Raw genomic sequence first — 23,372 nt, forward strand, 5'->3', positions numbered from 1 at the left:
GATCAATGCACGAGTTCATTATTTGGCGTTTGAGCGGTGCCGTGTTATTTATGTGGCCATAATAACCAGTAAATTTGGCACCGCTCAAACGTCAAATTAGTGAAGAAGTACGAAGATACTCTATGCCCAGGGAATCGAGAAAATTTCCTTTACGAAAAGATCCTCGACCAGCGGGATTCGAACCCACGACCCCCAGCATGGTCATGCTGAATAGCTGCACGTTTAACGCTACGGCTATCTGGGCCCTTTTCAATCAATAAAACATCTAAATCACAATAAATTGAAAGTGAACAGGAGGTATAAAGTAAAAATGTTACGAGTAAATTTATAGCCCTTTCGGGACGGACCATATTGAAGTGATTATTGCAAAATTCACCTTATAAACTCATCATCTCGTAGAACAAAACTTTCTTTCTGTTATAAGGTTTTGACGTTTTTTTTTTTTTTTAGTTTAAATACATGTACACGACGAAATTCGTGGATGATTCGCGTGGACGCGTGTGTCGTCGTGTATCATGCAAACTTAACCGTCCTGTCGTCGCGCGGTTTGTCACCGTCAGAACCACCGCGCTACAGTTGTGAACGAAAAGCGAGGTTTTCTCAGCAGTGTTGTACAAAATACAACAGCGCGACGACTGAAGTGTTGAAAAAAACGTCAAAACCTTATAACAACAAGATTTTTTAGGCGGGCCTATAGGAAGCGCCGAAATGTATGCAAAAGATAGCCATGCTTCGCTGTGAATTCCAGTGTGAAGCGCAGAGCGACGTCGGTCTAAAATCACGCCTCAAAACCAAAACATGCAAATCCAAAAGCCCGCCTGTCAGCGTTCGGATTGTTTTCCTCTCTCGCGGTTGGATTTTTGATGACGGCAAAAGTTCAGTCACAGTCAGTGCAGTCGAACGGGTGTGAAGTGAAAACGGGAGTAACAGAACGGGAAAAACGGAGGATTGATTGGAGAGGTGGTTGTGTGAACGAACTTGGACAGAATCTGATTTTGATAACGCTGCAATAATAGGAGAGAAAAGTGCTGCATCGGTATTCGGAGTCGCCTGGCTGCGGAGGATGCTGCTTCCGACGGGGAACCAGGAATCGAAAGTCGTCAAAGGTGAGTCGTGTTGTCACACTTGCAGAAGGAAAAGATTCCAGTTCGCAGTTTGTCGTCGTCGTGATAAATTTGGGCTTATTCTACGACTGGCGTGAGGTGACAATTGTCGGTGTCGTATAGCGAGGTGACAATTCTCGACTCGAGTGAAGTGACTCGCCGTGCAAATCAAATGGAGAGTCACTTCACTCGAGTCGAGAATTGTCACCTCGCTATACGACACCGACAATTGTCACCTCACCCCAGTCGTAGAATAAGCCCAATTATTGATTTTTCCTGCTAGCAGGATTTTCTGTGTGAAGAATGAAAACCGATGGGAAGAAAATTGAAAAGTATCGTCGACGGAACTTGAGAAGTTCCGAAGGGATTAAAGCGAAATTCGGAAGACTTCAAGACGTGGCCTAATTAAAACCGCATTCAGCTGACAGAAACCGACCTCGGTCCTCGATTGATTACAGGGAAAACACTGTTTCACTGAATTATCATCTTCCTTTCGGATGGCAGCTGATGGTCAGGGTCGCGAGAGGAAAAGGTGCAGTACCCTTATTCATGGGACTAAGTACTGTAATTATTCTAATCGAACCGCGCGGTGATGATTGCACCGGAGCTAAATAGCGGTATTAGATCATTCATTCATTCATCCACGACTGCAGTTGGGTTGGGAGCAATCGTCTTTCAGATCTCTGACACTATTTTATGCCTACTCGCTTAGATATAGATTATTAGTGCTTCACCATGCATCGTATTATGCATATTCTGGTGCAAAGCAATTAGTTTTCGAACAGATGAGTAATTCATACAATGAACCTTCCATAGACTATGATAGCATCCCTTTAGTCAATGGATGTTTGGTTTGATAGACCAAATGCTCAATATATGAGTGATTACAAATGGAAGTCACGTTCCTCGATGGTTGTTTGGAAATGCGTTTTGCATATCTTCCGCTAGAATGAAACAGAACAGACGCTCTAGAAAGTGTCTATTTACAGTTTTACGTTCTGTAATTGATGTAGGATTTAATTTGAAAACTTAGTCATCGGCCATTGGTTCGTATATGTGTTTATGGAACTTAAAACTATATCTTCAAAAATTGTGCGAAAATAAATGTTTTAGAAATCATCTAAGAAATTACTCCGATAAGTTTTGAACAAATTTCCAAAGAGAACGCTCAGTGATTCCATGGCGGGTCAGGTATGTCGGGCAACACTATGAGAAATTAATTCTTGAATACTTGGTATTCTACACATACCGCATCAAGAATTTGACAAGGAAGTTCTCTCAGGAACCCTCCGGAGCTCAATCTATAAATTTAAAAAGAAATCACCGAGAGTAAATTGGCGGCCAGTTCCGGCATCAGTTGCACTTCGTTGACGTCGATCGATGATTCCGAACACCGTGGATGCAATGCCACGGAGCCTTCCGCGACTACCTTCATTACACCCTTGTTTGCAGCGAAAATTTGTCCTTCGGCTTTTTGTATGTCGCTTAGCAACGACTCATTCCTTGTGAGATGGCGACAGGATCCCGTATCGAAAAACCAGTCTGCGGCTTCTTCCATCGCAGCAACCGACAAAATTGTGCAAAAAGCGTCACCCTTTTTGACACCTTTCTTCGTTGACTCCTTCGAAGGGCAAAATCGAGCGATATGCCCGAATCTTCCACAGCAACGGCATTTCGGACCCTTCGACGAGAAATTTTCAGATCCGCTATGCTTGCTTCTTCCTGGCCCTTTGGACACGAACGCTGGATCGACGGTTGTCGATGACTGCTGAACCTCCTGCAATAGCTTCGTTTGCACTACATCGCCAGTTATCGCAGCTCCAGAGTTCTCTAATCCCATGACCATGGGCTTGTAGGTTTCCGGTAATCCAGCGAGAGCCGCATTCCGAGCCATTCTTCGTCGATCTTCAAGTCGACTCCATTCAGTTGGTGGGCTGTATCAACCATCCTCGTCACAGAGGCGTACCCGCAGCTGTCCAGGTTGGTCGTGATCAGCTTGTGTAGAAATCCCTATTTTCGCGTGAGGTCGCTGTCTTCGAACCACCTCCGTTCATCTTCAGGGTCTGTCTCAATTGGGGAATTAAAATGAAATCGAACTTAAATTTGACAGTTCGAAAATTATTTCACCCCTGATTTCGATCTGTCAAAAATAAGTCTGCTTCCGAGTAGACTTATTTTTGACAGATCGTGAATTATTCGCGTCGCGGAAAACATCGTCGCTAGATTGTTTTTCATAAGTTTATCTGTTTTGCAGTTTTGCATTACCTGGAGTGAAAATCTGTTAGAAACGGGACCAACAAACAAGAAAAATATTTAGTCAAAAAGGTAACTAACGACTCCATATTTTCCACAAAGTATCTTTATTTATGCCAATTTAGGGTAACCAATATATTTTGGACCTCTATATATTTTGGACCCCTTGGGCCATTTTCCTGCAAATTTCCCAGTTTAAATCGAAAGACCAACTCAATTCGCATGCCATTTGGAAAGATAGGACTATTTCGCACTTGCATCAACCGTTTGTACATAGAAAATGTGTTTATTTTATCAGAAATTACTATAATTTAATCGGTTCATCCATGCAACCGTTACAACACGTTACACACATAAATTGAAGCCGTCAGAAATTTTTCAAATGTAAACATAAACGTTTTTCAAATTTATGCACTGAAAGCGTAGAATTTCTTCGGTTTTCCATTGTCAATCGATTGGTTAGACTATGGACAGGCATATTATACAACCAGTGTCGTAGACTTTGTCGCCAAACGATAAAAAAATGCCGGGGGTCCAAAATATATACTTTGAGGATCCAAAATGTATTGGTGTGTCCAAAATAATGAAAAACAGTGCTTCACGATTCAATCATTTTCGACATTTTATAGATCCTCCATGATCGTAGGGGCATTTTTATCTCGTAGGGGAAGTTTTTCTCTACATTTTGGCATGTTTTTTGACTTGGTTACGCTATGCAATTAATTAATTGAGACAAAAAACTAAAACCACTTCCTTAGGGGGTCCAAAATACGACCGTTACCCTAATTTGCGCAGTGTCGATGCCCGAGGGGGCTCACGCGAGGAGTTTGATGTAAGCGGCATTTGTTCAGGCTTTTTATCCCGCTTCTGGCGTTATCGCCCGAGATGTTCCGCCGGCGCGAGATTTGAGGAATTGCTGCATAAAACGGAAGTCCCAGAAACACACCAATAATGCCCCGCCACCGAACAAAGAAACTTGGAACATCGGCGGAGTCAAAATCAAAGAATCATACGCAAGCCAGGATCAGCGCATTCTGGGTGAATCTATTGTGTCTGAGGCTGATATTTCAAAAATAGTGCGAACTGAAGGCTCCAACGTTTAGGAAAATATTTGAAAGGTTTATCGGAAGTGTAAAGAGAAGGCAGTTCGGGAGGAAGAGGAACAAATAGCAAAGTTTATCCAGTGAAGCTCGAAATCGGGTTCTGGTATTATGGCTTCATAGTCGTGCGGTTTGTGTCCCCAACCATTTGGCCACATCGTGCTAAGGAAGTGGATTCGATTCCAGCCGCATGTTTTCCAATTTCGTGAGGAATGTTTCCTGACTGTGTCTGTGCGTGCTAGTCCGATTGTCTGGTGTTGTGCTTTTTTCAAAGGGCAAAAATTCCACTGGGAGCATTATTACCGTATGTTGAATGTCAATTACAGGGCTGGTAGCAAGTTTCTTCTTGAGGACTTCACTATTTTAAAATAAATCTATGAAATCTCTATTTTCAATCGCAGGTCTTTTTTTAACCGAAATTGTTTTTGAAGTTATTATTTTTTTTCTTTCACCTTGCACTGAAACCTGGTGCTTAATTCTAGAGGATACAGAAAACTTCAGAGGCTACTACATGAAAGGTTTTCTAGGAATGTATTCTAAGATCTCTCGAGAAAAAGCTTTGGGCATTATTCTTGTGATTTCTTCTGCAATAATTTTAGGAATTCTTCAAGGGATCTTTTAAAAAATTACTCTATGGAATTCTCGCCAATTCTTTCAATTCGGTCAGGGATTTTTCAAGGGATGCTTAGAAGATAGTGATAAATCCTACAATAATTCCTTCAAGAGTTTCTATCAACTTAGCAGTTATTCTCCCTGAAATTGGTTTAAAATTTCACCCATCATTCCAGTTAGTCAACTAAAAACTCTTCTAAAAAATCCTAAATAAATTTATCTCGGAATGCCTTATCAAGCTCCTCCAGAAACTCCGATATTAGGCTTAACCTACAGGGAAGGCAACGCTAGTAAAAAAGCGGAAGGTGCTATTCGGTTTAGTGCTAGAAGGGGTATAGTACACATACATTTGCCTTTTTAAATAATTGGTAAAATTAAAATTTTATGTTATTGCATGTCTTTAATTTTTTGCATTTTTTGCACATTGATTTTATATTGTTTTATTTTTCCAAAAGTTGTTGGTGGGGATTGCTCATCAAACCTTCCGGTCCGCCTCATAGTTACGTACTATTTGGTGCTGGGTGTAGTTCTTGTTTTTCCAGCTGTATTGAAAAGCATGAGCCATAGTCTTTGGCATACAATCGGATCTTTCTTTAGCAGAAAAGAACCGAAATGTCTATCGACGACCGGTGATTGCTAGCAGATATAGTGGAGAGCTTGTCTTGAAACGTTCCTCGCTTCAAGCTAGTTGAAAAACTGAATACACTGATTGCCTGTCGATCAGAGCCGAACTAGGCATAGATCGTATACATACATCTGAATCTACATGTCTCCGATGTATTACATCGTTCCAGGTGGGAGTTATCTGATATGTGAATATGGTACCATAACAGAATTTTCCATCTGAACGAAGTGATAAATCATAATATTCCGCAAACTGTATCACACATCTACAGAATGTATTGCGTGAAGTTTAGACACAGCAGAGTATTGGGTACATAGGACCAAGTCCCTGCCGGGTGGCGCGAAACTGATGAGCGATAGACAATAGAATCAACAACACTGCCATAAGGGATAGTAAGCATGTGACTATTGTCGAAACTATGATTAGGAGGCAAATCAACATCCCAAGATCAAATTTTTGTTACAACCAATGTAGGTATTATTAAATTAGGCTGTAGAAAATGGTAAATATCTGATCACTTAGGAATGTGTTGCAAGGTAATAAATGCTCGTAGTCTGTTTTCTTCGAATACACATGTATAAATTGTTAAAATTGCCGAATCATACGCGGAATTTATTAAACGGATCATGAAATTAGGACTGAAATCATAATGATGATAGATTATCAACTTTCCTTTCGTCGTGCTATTTGTTACCGTTAGAATCACCAAACTGATTGGTTTCCCACTACTTACACCAATACAACAGCACGAAAACTGAAGTATTATAATCGCGCGTTGAAACTTATTCAATATCCATATATTACATCAATAGTGAATTCTTGTATATAGCTAGTATAAATAACAATATCATTAACTTCTTCAACATTCTTTAACTGAAAACAGGATGCTTGTTTTATCAAACATGCTCAATCGGTACCTAAAATCTCGGATCCAAATAGTTTGCTGAATAAAAATTGTGTCTAAATAAAACGTGTAGGCCAAAAAAACATAATTGAGTAGGAGTTTAAAAGTTACTTAGCACATGAAAAGCAGTTTAAATTAATCTATTAGTAGATCAACACTAATGCTCACATTTTTATATTCTCATTTCATCATGGTCCTCATTGCTCGAACGGAGACGAACACCCTGGAGATGGAAAAATCGACAGCGCTACGATAAGGAAACGTAACAGATGAGAAACTATCGATACATTTATCAATTATAAAACCCCGTTTTAATGTTAACACTTTGTTTCTGTTTTTTTCTGTTTTTCGTTTCAGCAATCAAAAACCGAACCAACTCTACTATCTTTTCATTTCTTCTTCGTTATACTTATAGTCCCTCTGGCACTGAACCGAGTGGTGCGCCTTCCGCTTTATTACTGGTGCTGTCTTTCCTGTACATTTGGCATAGTGTCGGAGGTGGTGTACTGTATTTGCTATACAACGCGCTACTTTCGATATTGTCCTTGGCGTGTGGGGAGGCAGTACTAGTGGTGAAGCGGAGGGCGCCATTCGGTTTAGTGCCAGAGGGACTATATCTATTTAATGTATCTGAAGCTTGTGGGACCGCTTTAATTCCGGCGCCTGCTTGTGGAAGATCCCGGTGTGCTAAACGGTATAGGACATGTTAACGGGGGAGGCTTGGTAGGTCCTCACCCAGCCCGTGTCTAGATGGGCGGATAACTGTCTGCCAGGGTGTGGATTGAGCAATTACAATTACAATTTTTGCACATTGATTTTATATTGTTTTATTTTTCCAAAAGTTGTTGTTCGGATTATATACGAACGCTATAATTTCCTAGAGACATCCCTGGATATGGCCGGTACGCTGATCATAAGTACTGTGCAAAAGGATAGGACAAGAAACGGTCAAGGAAAATAGAGATAGAAAACTATAGAGAACGAATGTCGATGGTGTTCCCTTTGTTCTCGCTCAGGAACATGTCGGGTACATAACTGTCAAACTGCATACATTTCCGCGTTGACATTTATAGCCCCGCCTATCTCCGCCAGCAAGAGATGTTCCGACAGCGACGCCAGCGACATTCTTCCTCTATAGTTTATTACCTCTATTTCAAGGAATGATTCAGCTACCGAAATTACTTTAGCTGTAGGGTAGCGGTCGTATTTTGGACCCCCTAAGGAAGTGATTTTAGTTTCTTGTCCCAATTAATTAATTGCACAGCATAACCAAGTCAAAGAGCATTCCAAAATGTAAAGAAAAACTTCCTTTTCGAGACAAAAATGCCCATGGACCCATGTAGGGTCCAGAAAACGTCGAAAATAATTGAATTGTGAAGCACTGTTTTTCATTATTTTGGACACACCAATACATTTTGGACCCTCAAAGTATATATTTTGGACCCCCGGCATTTTTTATCGTTTAGCGACAAAGTCCACGACACTGGTTGTATAATATGCTTGCCCGTAGTCTAATCAATCGATTGACAATGGAAAATCGAAGAAATTCTACGCCTTTGGTTCAGAAATTTGAACAAAATTTTTGTTTACATTTGAAAAATTTCTGACGGCTTCAATTTCTGTGTGTAACGTGTTGTAACGGTTGCATAGATGAACCAATTAAATTAAATTAATTTCAGATAAAATAAACACATTTTCTATGTACAAATGGTTGATGCAAGTCCGGAATAGTCCTATCTTTCCAAATGGCATGCGAATTGAGTTGGTCTTTTGATTTAAACAGGGAAATTTGCAGGACAATGGCCCAGGGGGTCCAAAATATATAGGGGTCCAAAATATATTGGTTACCCTACGCAGCTGAGAAGTAGAGTTGATTTCATAACGTCGGTAACGCCTGCCATACAAATCAAAGGGAGCTGTCACTTTTCCGAACGGAAAAATGTGCCACTCAATTATTCCGCAAGTAAAAGTGACATTTCGCTCATACTGAATCAGCTGTCAAAATTACTTTGGTAAAAAGGAGAAATTTTACTTGAGTGATTTACGTTTCAGCTCCGTACTTGGCTATATTTTTAGTTAAAATTTAGCGCGACATAAGTTGTGTACCATCCCTTATAGAACTTCCTTTTTAAATTTCTCAAAGAATTTCTGGAAGATTTCCTGAAGTTAGATTCTTGTTGAAGTAAAAGTTATTGTTGAACGTATGCATACTTTTACTCTTTTACGATAATTTTGGAGGAAATCTTAAGGGATAGAAAAGGAATCTCTGGAGACATTCCATTGAATAATTTTCTGGGAAAATACATATGTGCACTAAAATAAACAGTAATACATGTAGTAATAAAAAAGCGTCTGAAATATTCTTAAAGAAATGTCTAGCTCAATATTCTAAAAAAAATCAAAGCTCTTAACTGTTTCGTATTAAAAACAGCTTTGTTTTCTTGGTTTCTTTTTTATCTCTTTTCGATTGTTCTCGAACTCTTTTTTCTGGCATGAGGTCTTTCGAGTCCATATTTTTAAAGACATTCGGTCACTACCATCCCTGCACTCACGAAGATACAAGATAAAATGTCGTCAAAATTCATAATTTCACCACACTCAGCATCTTCTTCCTGAAGTTACGTCGCAACTGGACCAGAGGCTGCTTCTTAGCTTAGATTTTTTTGCATGTTAGATCGTGTGGTAGGTATGAAGTCACCCTATGCCCTGGGCAGTCGAAAAAAACTCCAACCCGAAAATATCCTCGAAGACTAATCAGAGGTTCAAGTAGATCATTTACTGGGATAAAAATAACATGAAATAAATGTAACACCAGATGTGTAAGACATGCAGACTTAATTTTATTTTATATTTTCCTCACCTTTTTACGTTTGTTCACATGATTCTCCCCTCCTCTGGTTCATTACTAACATGTTATCGTTTTGCCAATAAATTACAATTACAATTAGAAGGCATCGGTGCTCTAACAAGCCAGCCTGTGATAGATTGTGGTGCTGTTAAAACTGTGTTAAGGAAACGCTTACGTTTATTTCATTCTTGGATTTAATCACAAACAACTTTTCAATATAGCTTCTTCGAATCGATCTTGCCATTTAAATCTCTAGACAATGTGATCTTCCACATAATACCTAGCACATTTTGAGGCAGCAAGACACGACTACGTAACAAAATGTTTGCCAAACATGGATTGAAATAATTATCAGATTACTTTTCGTCATCTGTCCTCGCTGTCTACTGTAATTTTCCTCTCAGACAAAAAAAACACGGGACGAACATAAACTAGTAGCTCCATAAAGCACAAAATAAAATGAATTGGACCAGACAAAAATTTACTTTGACGTTTGAAGGATTATTTGAAGTTGAAATAATTTTCGAACTGTCAAATTTAAGTTCGATTTCATTTTAATTCCCCAGTTGGGACAGACCCTCAGTTGAAAAAATCTTGAGTTCTAGAAGCTACGAATTTTCAACCTCGTACCTCTGCTGGCCCATAACCTATTGGGCAGAGGTTAGAGAAAAACGTCTTGTCTCGTGTGTGGACGGAACTAAAGTGAAGTTTATTTTACAAAACCTTATTCTAGTTTACTAGTCATAGGTTGCTCCGTTTTCTTCTTCAGTAAATGTACTTCTTGGAAATAACATACAGAGCTATGTTGTAGTCTATGTTGACAAATTATAGCACAGGTGTCATCTACAAGCATCTTTTGACCATGATAGATGTTAAAAATGTCATTCATGGATTGCGGTCGAATATGAATCAAGCGCAACGATAGCGATGGAAGATCCATTTTTCGAATGAACGTTGTTGATGTGCAAAACGTGGAATAGACTTCCATCTTTACGCAAACAAGAACTATCTGAAACGTTTCGTCCTTTTTCGAGTCTTGTATGTCATGTATTCTCTACACTCAAAATAATCCGAACGTCATTGCTACGTGAAAAATCACGTAGCTCATTTCAAATTCATTTTGCCGCCTTTTCACCTGACTAAGGTAATAATTACTAGAGCATGGATAATCACCAAATGAAGTACCGGTGATTGTTACTGTGGAAAACACGTAGGCACATGGTTCATTCCGATAACATTTAATAAACAATACATCTAGGATTATTGAAACATTCAGTAGAAGCTACGTGAAAATTCACGTAGCAGCCACATGAAACTTCGATGGAACTGACGAGCTCTATGTGTTCATGCGTTCATTCAGTGGTACCAATGATTCACGTAAGTGCTACGTGAAAAGTGCGATGGAAAAAAAACCACGTATGTTTTCACTAGTGATCCTTTATAGGATTTCTAATGGAAACCAAAGGCGTAACCTGTAGTGGTGGTATCACATTTTGGCATTTTTTGCTTAAAGTCGCGTCATAATTCATATGGCATAGACGCAATAATATCTCGGATGTGATCCAACGGACATTCTGCGTCATTGATAGAATTGATGCCCATTTCAAATAATTAATCTATTCGAAGTGGACATTAATACTATTGGTGACGTTCAGTTTGCCTTTTACTAACCAGAATGATTACTATTAGCTAGCTAGATACATCGTTATCATATACGACGTAGGGAATACTTAGGAACTCTTAGGAAAATGACTAGTAGATTCACTGAGTAGAAATAAGTGGCGACAATCTTATTTTAATATGGTTGTTACATTATAATAATAAGAAATACCTCATTTGTAACAGCAGTATAAATAATCTAATTCCAGCTTCATTTTCGCAAAATTTACAAGTAGAAAGTAGGCGTTGTGAAGCACTGCATTTGCCACCGAAAAGTGAATCTTGTAGGCGACTGTAATATAAGCCTAAGGTAACTTTACTCTTCAATATTCACTATAAAAATGACTATGGAAAGTAAGACGCAATCACGTAATGATCGATCTCATTAGGGTACACTTGCTACCACGTCGCAATACTAATAAAAAAAAGCAGTGTTCATATGGGCGCCATTGCCTAGTCCGTCTGAGTATTGGACCTGGTAGAGGGGAAACTTGGCAAAAGCCAGACCGAGGGTTCAGCCTTGACAAGTTAAGCTGTCAGGCAGCTCCAACTGAATACCATACAAAAAAAAACTACTATTATTGCGATTATCTTATTAGGTGGGTGTAAGAATTTTTTTTATAAGATTAGGTTCAAGTTTTGGAAAAACACGTCTTTATTCTTTGAGGTTTGAGTTTGGAATGACACAATAAAAATGATACGTAAAAAGTGTAGGCTACTGCGACTTGAATAACGGTTGCATCGGGTTGTCCGAGGTTACGTCGCAGTTCCTGGAAACGGGAAGTATCTAGAGCCTTGGTGAATACATCCGCAAGTTGATCCTGGGTGCTCACCGGCTCGATCAGTAACCGTCCTTCTTCTACGTGGTCACGAATAAAATGATTATAACGACAACTTTTATAACGACAAAAGCTCTCTATAGCGACATTTTTCGATCCCATGAAACACATTTCGATGTTATAACTATTCTCTATAACGACTTTTCTCTATTGCGACGGTCCCTTGCGATGTCGTTATAACGCGCTTCGACTGTACTTACTTATTTGGCTTTACATCAATTATCTTGATAAAGCCTCGCCAACAATATTTCGCCAATTCCCTCGGTTCATGGCCGCTTCTCTCCATCCTCGACTGTGACCCACGCTCTCCAGGTCCTAATAAAATGATGTTTCACATCAATATGCTTGCTGCGTTTCGTCTCGCGATTCTTCGCCATACCAATGCAGCCCCGGTTATCTTCGTGAATGACAACGGGTTTCACGGTGATGTTCAAATCTTCTAGGATCCCCGTCAACCAGATGGCTTCTGATGCTGCAGCACTCAGAGCTACGTACTCTGCTTCGCTTGAAGATGTCGCTACCGTCGTTTGCTTTTTGCTAGACCATGATACGGTAGCATTGAAGACCTTGAATATGAAGCCACTCACCGATTTTCGGTCCTCGTTATCCGCCGCCCAATCTGAGTCCGCAAATCCAAGCAGTGGTGCTGCATATTCGTCACGCTTGAATTCCAGACAAATCCTCATTGTTTCTTGCAGGTAACGTACGATCCGCTTCAATGATTGCCAGTGTTGATCAGTTGGATTCTGCTCGAACCGTCCCATGTAGCTCACCGGATAGCAGATGTCCGGACGAACACATAGCATGGTGTACATTATGCTACCCAACAGCTCTCTATATGGCTCGTTCGTTGATGGTCCGTCACGCTTCAATTGGAGTCCTTTTTCCATCGGAGTTTTGCACGAATTGCAGTTGACCATCCCGAATCGTTGTAGAATTTTCACTACTTGAGCATCTTGTGATAGCCGTAGTCTTCCTTCATTACGATTGTATTCGACCTTCATTCCTAAGAAGTGATGAACCTCGCCACAGTCGGTCATTTTGAATACGGCGGATAGTTCCTTCTTGAGCCGTACGATTGAACTCAGCTTCCTTCCAGCGATTAGCAGGTCGTCTACGTAAATGATGATGTACATTTCGTCCCCTTCTGTGCATCTCGTGTAAAGGCAGTAATCGTGGTATGACCTGGTCAATCCCATACCCAGCAATTGGCCATTCAGTCTTTCGTTCCAGCAGCGGGGAGACTGCTTCAACCCGTACAAAGACTTCTCTAGCTTGCATACACTGTTTTGACCAGCTTCTACGCCATCCGGTACAACCATGTAAATATTCTCCTTCAGGTCACCATGAAGGAACGCGGTCTTGACGTCCATTTGGTGAAACAGGAATCGATGGTGCACTCCTACGGCCAGAACTGTTCGGATTGTGGTAAGTTTCGCAACGGGAGCGTAGGTCTCTTCATAATCGATGCCCGCGCGCTGTTGGTACCCTTTCACCACCAGCCGGGCCTTGCATCGGACCTTCTCGCCATTTTCGTTCTCCTTCACACGGAACACCCATTTGGGTTTAAGCGGTTTGACCCCTTGAGGACAGCTCTGTAGTTTCCAAACGCGATTGGCCTTCAAGGATTCCAATTCATCTTGAACAGCCTTCAACCAGTTATCACGATCATCTCGGCCTTCGATTTTGTTAAAGCAGTCTGGGACATCTGTAAAGCACGGACCGGCAGAAGTAGCTCTATATCCAGTGAAGAAATTTAGGAACTTACCGGGGAGCTTGCGCTTCCGTTCGCTGCGCCTCAGCAACGGTTGACCCTCATCCTCGGAGTCGTGCTGTTCTGGTTGCGAAGGGAGTGCCCTAGTATTTACGGTATCTACAAATTCATCGTCGGTATCTTGATTGCCATTTGCTTCAATATCCACAAGATGGTTGGGTCTGTCATCCTCGATACCGTGGGCTTCTTCCCCTCTTGCTCGGGCGGAAAATACACCACCAATGGAGGATCCTTCTTGTCATCGGGACACTTCTTATACGGAAAACAGGCTTCGTCACATTTTACGTCTCGAGCAATGACTATCTTCCTAGCCTTACGGTCCCACAGCCGGAAACCATTTGGAGCGTAACCAACCATTACGGTTTCCCGGCTCCTCGCATCTAGCATCTTACGCTGCTGACTAGAAATCCAAGCGTATGCTTTGCATCCAAACACACGCAGTTTTGCCAAACACGGTTTGCTTCCATACCATAACTCAGCAGGAGTAACCGTCTTGGAGAGGGCTGTCGTCGGACTTCGGTTGATGAGATAGACAGCGGTTAGGACAGCCTCGGGCCACATCTTCTTGGGAACGCTTGCATCGATCAATATGGTACGGACCTTTTCGATTACAGTTCGGTTGAACCGTTCCGAAACGCCATTTCGTTGTGGCGTATAAGCCACCGTTGGTTCAATTTGAATGCCCTTTCTGCAATAGAAATCTTTTTGCGCGTTGGAGCCATACTCACGTCCTTGGTCCACTGTTAATCTTGAAATTTTCAAGCCAAACTTGGCCGTTGCCATGGCCTCGTACTCTTGAAATTTGCTGAAGACTTCAGACTTCCTCCGCATCAAATACAGCACCGCGAAATGGGTATGGTCATCAATAAAGCTCACGAAGTATCTTGATTCATCCCATGCTGCAGGGTCGATGGGACCGCACACGTCCGAGTGAATCCTTTCCAATGGCCTGGTTGCTCGATCACGAGTACCGTTGAAGGGGTCCCGACATTGTTTCCCTTGGACGCAAGCATCGCAGAAATTCAACTTTTCTCCTCGGAAGTCAGCACCAGTCACGATGTTGTTGGTTGCCATCGCCTTCATTCCATGCTCGCTTAAATGTCCAAGCCGTCGATACCATAATTCGTCCGTCATAGATTTACACAAGTTTGCCGTTGGTCCTTCCAGGTCGATCTCCAGTTCATACAGTCCGCCGCTGAGGACAAAGTTTACCTGCACACCGGCCATAACGAGCTTCTTCACGGACATCAAATTATCACGCAGTTCCGGAATATACAAAACGTCCTTCATATGCAGCGGATATTGCTTGTTGCTGTTGCCATGGACCTCACCACTAGTCTTCGCGATCAGGGACTGGCCATCTTTTGCCACGTTGATCACGATGGGCTGCTTCAGCTTCTGATCCACAGAGAATACTCCGCTGTCGTTGAAGAGGTGATCGCTTGATCCTGAATCTAGCTTGAATACTAGTTATCCGCTCTTCCGCTTCACACTGCTTCGGTTTGCCACGAAGCTCACCGCCTTTCTTTTATTTTCAGCTGCGTTAGCTTCACCGCCGATCCCGATCTTCTGCCGGCAGTCCTTCTTGAAATGGCCGCGCTTACCACACTTATGGCACTTAACCTGAAACTTGAAGGGTATCTTGGTTTTATCATCGGAGAAAGCCGCTCCTTTAGCTTCACCATCTTGGTCATTTCGTTCTTGACGCTTCATGTCTTCGGCCAGCAAACGTTGCTTCACGACTTCGATCTTCAGATCCTTTTCCGGAACGTTTTCCAGAGCGGTTACCAGTGGGTCGTAGGAATCGAGCAACGTTTGAAACAACAGTACCACCAGATCAGCTTCGTCCACTTTCGCACCAGCCGTCTTCATCTGCCGGATGAATTCGTCGAACACCAGCAAATGCGGTCTCATCGGTTCACCTTCCTTCAGCTTCAACCGGTTGAGCTGCTTCCTGATCAGGTGTTGCGATCCGATAGACTTGGTTGCGAACGTCGCTTTTAGGGCTTCCCACATATCTTTGGCCGTCGACTTCTCACTGGTGACTTCCAAACATTCGTTGGCCAGGAAACTTACGATGAGTGCCTTTGCCTTACGATCCGCCTCTTCAAACTTGACCTTGTCCGCAGGCGCTTGAGGTGCAATCTCCGTCAGGTTATTCAAAACGCCGACCGAATCCAAATGCATCTTCACTCTGAAGCTCCAATGTTGGAAATCCGGTCCGTCGTTAAACTGCGGAATTCCTCTTGCAGTATTCGCCATGGAGCCCATAACCTTTTATAAGTTTAGGTTCAAGTTTTGGAAAAACACGTCTTTATTCTTTGAGGTTTGAGTTTGGAAAAACACAATGAAAATGATACGTAAAAAGTGTAGGCTACTGCGACTTGAATAACGGTTGCATCGGGTTGCTTCGTCTTCAAATGTGTATAGAACTCTACGGTACACTAGTAATTCGTTCAAGTTACTGATACTTTTTCTCTTTTTCTTCCTTTCAGCACTAATCGTCAAATTTCGACTACTATGAATTGGCTGCCGTTGAACCGGATTCGCCGAGGACATCAACCAAATAAGAAAACCAACAACAGCATTAACCGCGAACGCTTTGTTAATCTTCAGCAATTGAGCAAGACTGATTTACGTTAAATACACACACTCACTCACCCTTTAGAACACTCCTCAAGAAGCACCAGCAAAGAGTAGAGAAACCAGCCATGTCCTTCTCCAACGGCACCCAGCTCAAGTCGTCCTCTTCCGGGGGCACCAACGGAGGTAATCCGCCCCGTCAGCCGTTGAATCCACCGGGTCGACCCCAGAGCTACAGCTACAGCCGGGACTCGGACCGACTCCTATGGGAAATGCGTCCGGCCAATCGTACGCCGAACACGACCCCGGTCAGTACGGTGCTCAACTCGCCGGACCTGACCGATCTGGACACGAAGCTTCGCTACCAGCACAGCACGCTGATGCAGCATCACCAGATTAAGGTGGGCCGGAGTCCGGTCGGAAGCGGCGGCAACAACGATAGCAATAACTCCACCAATCCGTCTAGTCCGACGATGGTCCATCCGGGATCGCGGCACCAGCCGGATGCGGCCTTTTCGTCCTTCTCGCTCCTGTCGGACGGGGAGATGGTCGTGTTTGACGATATCGACACGACGACCATGCGCAACTGGCGCATGAGTGGAGACCGGGACATACTGGGCAGTTCACCGGTGCCTTCCGAAGACGAGGAAGAAGAGGACAATAGCTGTGCTTCCGGTGGGGGCGGTGGTGGTGATGGGGGAAGGGATGACGAGAGGAATTACTACGATGTGGATAGTTCGAAGATTCAGAGGATCATTGGTGGACTGACGATCGCGGAGTACGAGGGGTCGCCTCGGAGGTTCGGCGTGGTCGATAGGGATGAGGCGGGAGATGGCGGAGGAGGCGGTGGGGGGTTTGGACGACCCGGCGGGATGGCGAGACCCGGATTTCCAAAGGTAAGGATTTTGTTGAGGGTAATCTGAAATATGATAATTTGGGTGGTTAACAATAATCAAACTTCGAATATCTTAAATTACACCTCCCAAAATTTGAACTCTCAAGAGCTACGGACCAATGTACGAGTTCACTCGTTGACGTTTAAGCGGTGCCATGTTATTTATGTAACCATGGAAATGAGTGAATTTGGCACCGCTGAAACGTCAAATCAGTGAACTCGTGCATCGGTCCACTGTAAAATTTTGAGCGGGTCCGTCAACTTAAGGCGAAGTAGGCCGTCATTGAAATTTGTACACGTCGTTGATGATTGTTGCTAATTCATCTCAGTGTAAAGTTTGTATGGAGAAAATTAACCAAAAAGGATCATAGGGAAAACTGTTCAAACAACATTTTTATCCATAGGGTCATCCATCCATTCATCTTTTAGTCGATGAAATCTTTTCGTTGATGACCTGATGATTCTCCTATGAACCAATGCACGAGTTCACTAATTTGACGTTTGAGCGGTGCCGAATTCACTAGTTTCCATGGTCACATAAATAACACGGCACCGCTAAAACGTCAAATAGTGAACTCGTGCATAGGTCCATTAGCAGCAAGAATGCAGTCTCTTCCAAGTCCAGCATTGCATCCAAGTACTACTCCTACAGTTCTTTCAAATAATTCTCAAGTAATTTCTCCATGTTTTTTTATAAAACTTTTTTATGATTCCCAGCAAAATATTTTTTTCTGGAATTCTTCCCGATGTTTAAGAAAATCAGAAACGTGCAGGATATTATTTGGAGATTCGATTTTTTTTAATAAGTGAAGTGGAAGGCGAAAGCTTTTAACAAGGAAATGTTCGTTGAGGCACATCGTCATGATTCGAGGATGGTTTGAGACGCAACTATGCCGCGAAAATTATAGCCCTGAATCAGATGACGACCAGCTTACTGGTGAAATGACACGCACATAGCACACGCGCACTGCTTGTCTCAGAGCCAGAAGGTGGGGTCAGAGAGCAGGAACGGAAATGGAGAGAAGGGACCGCACTCAAACGAGAACAAGCTTAGTAAATCCAATTGCTATAAGGAACTGTGTTGAAATGCGGACACCAATCCGTGGGGTGATGCGTATCGAGTCGTTATGGCGCACGTGGCTTCGTAGCCGTGCGGTTAGTGTCACCGAGGTATTTAGCCGCATCGTGCTAAGGAGCGTGGGTTCGATTCCCGCCTCAGGTCGAAAACTTTTCGAGAGAAATGTTTTCTGACTGTGCCACTGGGCGTTGCATGCTAGTCCGTTGTCTAGTGTGGTGCTTCCTTCAAAGGGCAAATAGCCCACTGGAAGCATTAACGTGTAGTGTCTTTTAAAAAAAAAGATCATGGGCTCTTCGACGCTAGCTGAGATGACCTCTGACAAGCTAAAGGTAATCATAGAAGATCTCTTCCAGAAACTCGATCCAACGTTCTGGCCACACCGTACAGCGAGACGCAGAAGCAATCGCCGAGGACCGGCAAGTGTCTAACGACGAGTTTGTAGAAGCGGCGAAACGCCTAAAATCGTAGAAAGCCCCTGGTCCACACGGAATACCGAGCGTGGCTCTGCAAGCTACCATCTTGGCATATCCGGACATGTCAGTGTCTTGACAAAAGTAACTTTCCAGGAATATGGTAGACCCACAAGCTGGTACTGCTGCCACAGCCAGGAAAGTCACATTTATGCCCATTTGCCTGCTGGATACGCTCGGAAAACTCCTGGAAAAAATCATCCTCAACAAGCTGATGAAGTGTACGGAGAGAGTGAGCACGGGTTGTCGAAAAGCAGAAAGGAAAAAGATATCGAGGCCATCGCCGCAGCATTGCACAGAATTACCTTCACCCGACCACACGGAGAACAAAATATAGTGTTCGTAATCATTTTTCCGGTCAATTTAACTATATTTTAAGGTTAATTTGGAGATAACTAAAAATATAGTTGAATTGACAGTATATTGTTAACCCGTAGGCTACGGGGCTGACAACCAAAATTCAAATTGCTCGTATTTGAGCATAACTCCATATTTTTCAGTAAAATTTTGAGGATTGCTTCACTAATAGTTATAGTTTTATGAGTGAGGGGAAAGTATAGATTCAGAGTATTGTGGACAAAGTTATTCCAGAACATCTCTGGGTCAGGTAGGGTATGAATCACATAAACTTCCTTTTAGAACTCATTTATCATTTGGAAACTAAATGTTTTCATACAAAAAGTGAATAGACCCGTTATTTGTAATAAGTTACGATGCAGCAGGATATTAAGAAAAAATAAAATTAACCTGGAACAATGCTAAGGCCTCCAAAACATTCTGAAGTTTTGACCATAATCTACACAGGTTCATAAATTATTTTAAGCGAGTGATGTCCTCGTTTAGTGGTTTACAGCACTCATTTAGCCTTAACAGAGGTGTTCAAAAATTTTGACAAGATATTGAATATTGGAAGTCATCAAAATCAACCTGGAATTCAGGTCATTTTGATCTATCAAATCTACTATAGTTTATACTCACCCAATTCCCGTGAAACTTTCTCGTTCCTATCCATAAAGCTTCATATGACTCGGAAAGTGTACTGCTATGAATATTGATAATCTGAAGGTCTTCAGAACATACTGAAGTTATGGACATCAATTTCTATATGCAGCTTGACTTATTATTCAAACAAAATGTTTTCAATATATCCATACTTGATCGCAAATCTCCGTTAGAGTTAAAAAAATTGTTTCAGACGTGTTCACAAATTTTGACAAGATATTGGATATTGGAAGTCATCCAAATCAACCTGGAGTTCGAGTCTTTTTGATCTATCAAATCTACTATAGTTTATACTCATCCAATTCCCGTGAAACTTTCTCGTTCCTATCCATAAAGCTTTATATGACTCGGAAAGTGTACTGCTATGAATACTGAACATCTTAAGGTAACTGAGCGATCATCTTTTCCGAAACGTCTCGTAAAAAATACGTCGTCAGAAAAAATACAAAATCTTTCTTGAATATACGCTACAACAAATTGACACAGTCGACTTGTTTCCACCACATAATTTACAGTTAATGATGTATAGGAACGATACATAAAGCGTTCGTATTGCAATAATCGTTCCATCTTTCGTAAGGCAAAATGTATGATTTTCGATGGTCTACTTCAAAGCGTGTAGTTCATCATCATCATCATCATCACCATCATCATCTACATAATTGATTTGATTCCTGTAAACGCGTCTTAACATTCGTAAAAACTACCAGCCGACTACATGCTCAGTGATTTCCAAAAACTCATGCAAATAATTTAATACACTTTGCAAGAGACATTGTTGAAATTAGTGGAGATGCTCAGTACCCTTGAATGTCCATATGGCATTTCAAAAGCTTTGCAGATGTCTCTAGAGCACTGTTTCTCAACCTTGTTAACGGCGAAAAAACGGCTCGCTGTGAGGGGTTCCTTTCAGCGTGCTTTTTACTTGGTCGGCGGTCCGCGGACCCCCTGTTGAGAAGTGGAACTGTTATAAGAAATGTTGTTAACAAGTGAAAAACAATACCAGAAACTTTTTTTTAACTTTAACGGAGATTTGTGATCAAATATGGATATATTATAAACATTTTGTTCGAATAATAAGTTAAGCTGTATATAGAAATCAATGTCCACAACTTCAGTATGTTCTGAAGACCTTAAAATGTTCAATATTCATAGCAGTACACTTTCCGAGTCATATAAAGCTTTATGGATAGGAACGAGAAAGTTTCACGGGAATTGGGTGAGTATAAACTGTAGTAGATTTGATAGATCAAAATGACCTGAACTCCAGGTTGATTTGGATGACTTTCAATATCCAATATCTTGTCAAAATTTTTGAACACCTCTGTTAAGGCTTAATGAGTGCTGTAAACCACTAAACGAGGACATCACTTGCTTAAAATAATTTTTGCAATTTCTCATCGTAATAGGCTGTTTTTCATCACGCCAATCTGTCATGAAACGGCCTACTTTCCTGCACTGAAGTATGCAGTGCGGGAATAGTCATTACCTAACTGAAACCAGTGCTGTAATGATTCATTACGCAACGCTTTCTCATTACGCAACTGTTTTGAGTTGCGTAATGAATCATAACACAACAATTTCTCAGAAATTGTAAAATGTTAGTGTATGTATTCCTATATAATTTATGATACCATCGTGTGGTCTTCTACGAAATTGCAAAAAATGTTGTACGTAACTCGTTGCAGAACTCGATTTTTACAGCACTCGTCGTAATTATCCTACTCGGCAAGCCTCGTAGGATAAACTTAAGACTCGTACTGTAAAAATCATCATTCTGCAACTTGTTCCGTAAACTACTATTATGAACCTGTGTAGATTATGGTCAAAACTTCAGAATGTTTTGGAGGCCTTAGCATTGTTCCAGGTTAATTTTATTTTTTCTTAATATCCTGCTGCATCGTAACTTATTACAAATAACGGGTCTATTCACTTTTTGTATGAAAACATTTAGTTTCCAAATGATAAATGAGTTCTAAAAGGAAGTTTATGTGATTTATACCCTACCTGACCCAGAGATGTTCTGGAATAACTTTGTCCACAATACTCTGAATCTATACTTTCCCCTCACTCATGAAACTACAACTATTAGTGAAGCAATCCTCAAAATTTCACTGAAAAATATGGAGTTATGCTCAAATACGAGCAATTTGAATTTTGGTTGTCAGCCCCGTAGCCTACGGGTTAAATATACCTATACCATATAGTTGTTGACAACTATATTTTTGATTGAATTTACAAACGTCAAACGTCAAAATTTAACTATATTTTAGTTGACTCAAAGTGAACTTTATTGAGTTTACAATACTTTGCAATGTTTACTCAGCATTTTGTTCTGCTTTATCAACATATCTGAAAAGATTCGGTGCTGCTTTATCGATCTGAAAAAAAAAAAACATTGCAAAAAAGAAAACAGAGGGCGAGCCGACAAACTTGATATGTGGTCAGTGTTGCCACAAGTACAGATTTATCTGGAAAGTTACAGTTTTTTTGATAGTTTTTGGTACAGATTCTGTACGGTACAGATTACAGATTTTTACGAAAAAGTACAGATTAGTACAGATTTTTGGAATTGGTAATTTTGAGACACAAAATCCAAAAGATACATGAAATTTGTAACTAATGTACACTAAACCTTAATTGAAAGATACAATTTCCATAGAATTGAATAATAATTATATAACTAGTGAAATTATTTCAATAAAAACTATTTTAAATTTCCAAGTTCATTAGGATTTTAAGGATTTTTTCAATAATTTTCATTGGATGTGGTACAGATTTTGGGTACAGATATTTAGAATCTCTGGTACAGATAAAAAAGATTTTTTAGCCTTCGGTACAGATAGAAATGTGGCAACACTGTATGTGGTCTCCTGCGTGAGAGGTGGTCATCTTAGCACCTACACTATTCCTTGCAAGTTAGAAGTAAGTAGATTTGTGAGCATGACTTGAAGTCTAGGGAGGTGAATGTTTCCGAATAGTGATAATTATTAAAATTATAATTGTTATAAGTACAAGTGGATAGCTCAATCAAAGAAGTGTGTGTATTTGATTTGACGTTAATTTAGTGTAAGTTAATTTTATTTCGAAACAACTATTTGTGCGTAAGTAAAAGTAATTGACAGGATTGTAATCTTTACATACAGAAATTCTTCTGCGTGCATCTGTGTAAGATCCTGAAGAGCTACTTCCAGAGCAGAATCTTTATGTAGTTCCATTCTCGGTCCAACTTTTTGGAACTGGATGAATGGTGGAGTCTTGACACTGCGGCTGTCCAGAAAGGTGAAGATTGTTGGTTTTGTGGATGATGTGTCATTAACGGTAACGGGAAGAATGGAGATATCGGTGATGCAAACAATTGACGCAATCGAGGGCTGAATGAGCGGAGTCATACTTATGAGATGTGGTCGTAGGTTATGGGCCATTTAGTAGAAAGTTCGAGAGAGTATTCGAGAAGAAAAAATTTCACCCCGTAATCAAGATTTTTCCACGTTCCCGGTATGGATGAGGAAGCAAATTCGGCCTGGAGAAATTGAAGAGCGGCGGCTACGAATACTGGCAATTCAAGGTGGAGATGCTGTTGGTGCGCGAAAACCTGTGGAAACACGTTGCGGAGGCCGCCCCAGA

The 23,372-nt window shown here is 41.3% G+C and overlaps 1 protein-coding gene across 6 annotated transcripts in view; it reads left to right on the forward strand.

Moving 5' to 3' along the window:
* Nucleotides 1-861: 861 nt before the first annotated feature.
* Nucleotides 862-23,372, forward strand: part of LOC110674772 (amyloid beta A4 precursor protein-binding family A member 2-like) — a 59,875-nt gene continuing 37,364 nt past the window's right edge. For 4 of the 6 annotated variants that reach the window (XR_002499179.1, XM_021839060.1, XM_021839061.1 and 1 more), the window contains exons 1-2: nt 862-1,106; nt 16,213-17,196. Coding sequence is in view for 4 of the 6 variants with exons in the window: in XM_021839060.1 (XP_021694752.1) it covers nt 16,429-17,196 (768 nt within the window). In the remaining 2 variants the exon portion in view is untranslated. The remainder of the gene's footprint in view (nt 1,107-16,212; nt 17,197-23,372) is intronic. The other 2 variants (XR_002499180.1, XM_021839063.1) reach the window with 1 other exon arrangement.

The sequence above is a fragment of the Aedes aegypti genome, chromosome 1 (assembly GCF_002204515.2).
Source record: "Aedes aegypti strain LVP_AGWG chromosome 1, AaegL5.0 Primary Assembly, whole genome shotgun sequence".
NCBI classification, from domain to species: Eukaryota; Metazoa; Arthropoda; class Insecta; order Diptera; family Culicidae; genus Aedes; species Aedes aegypti.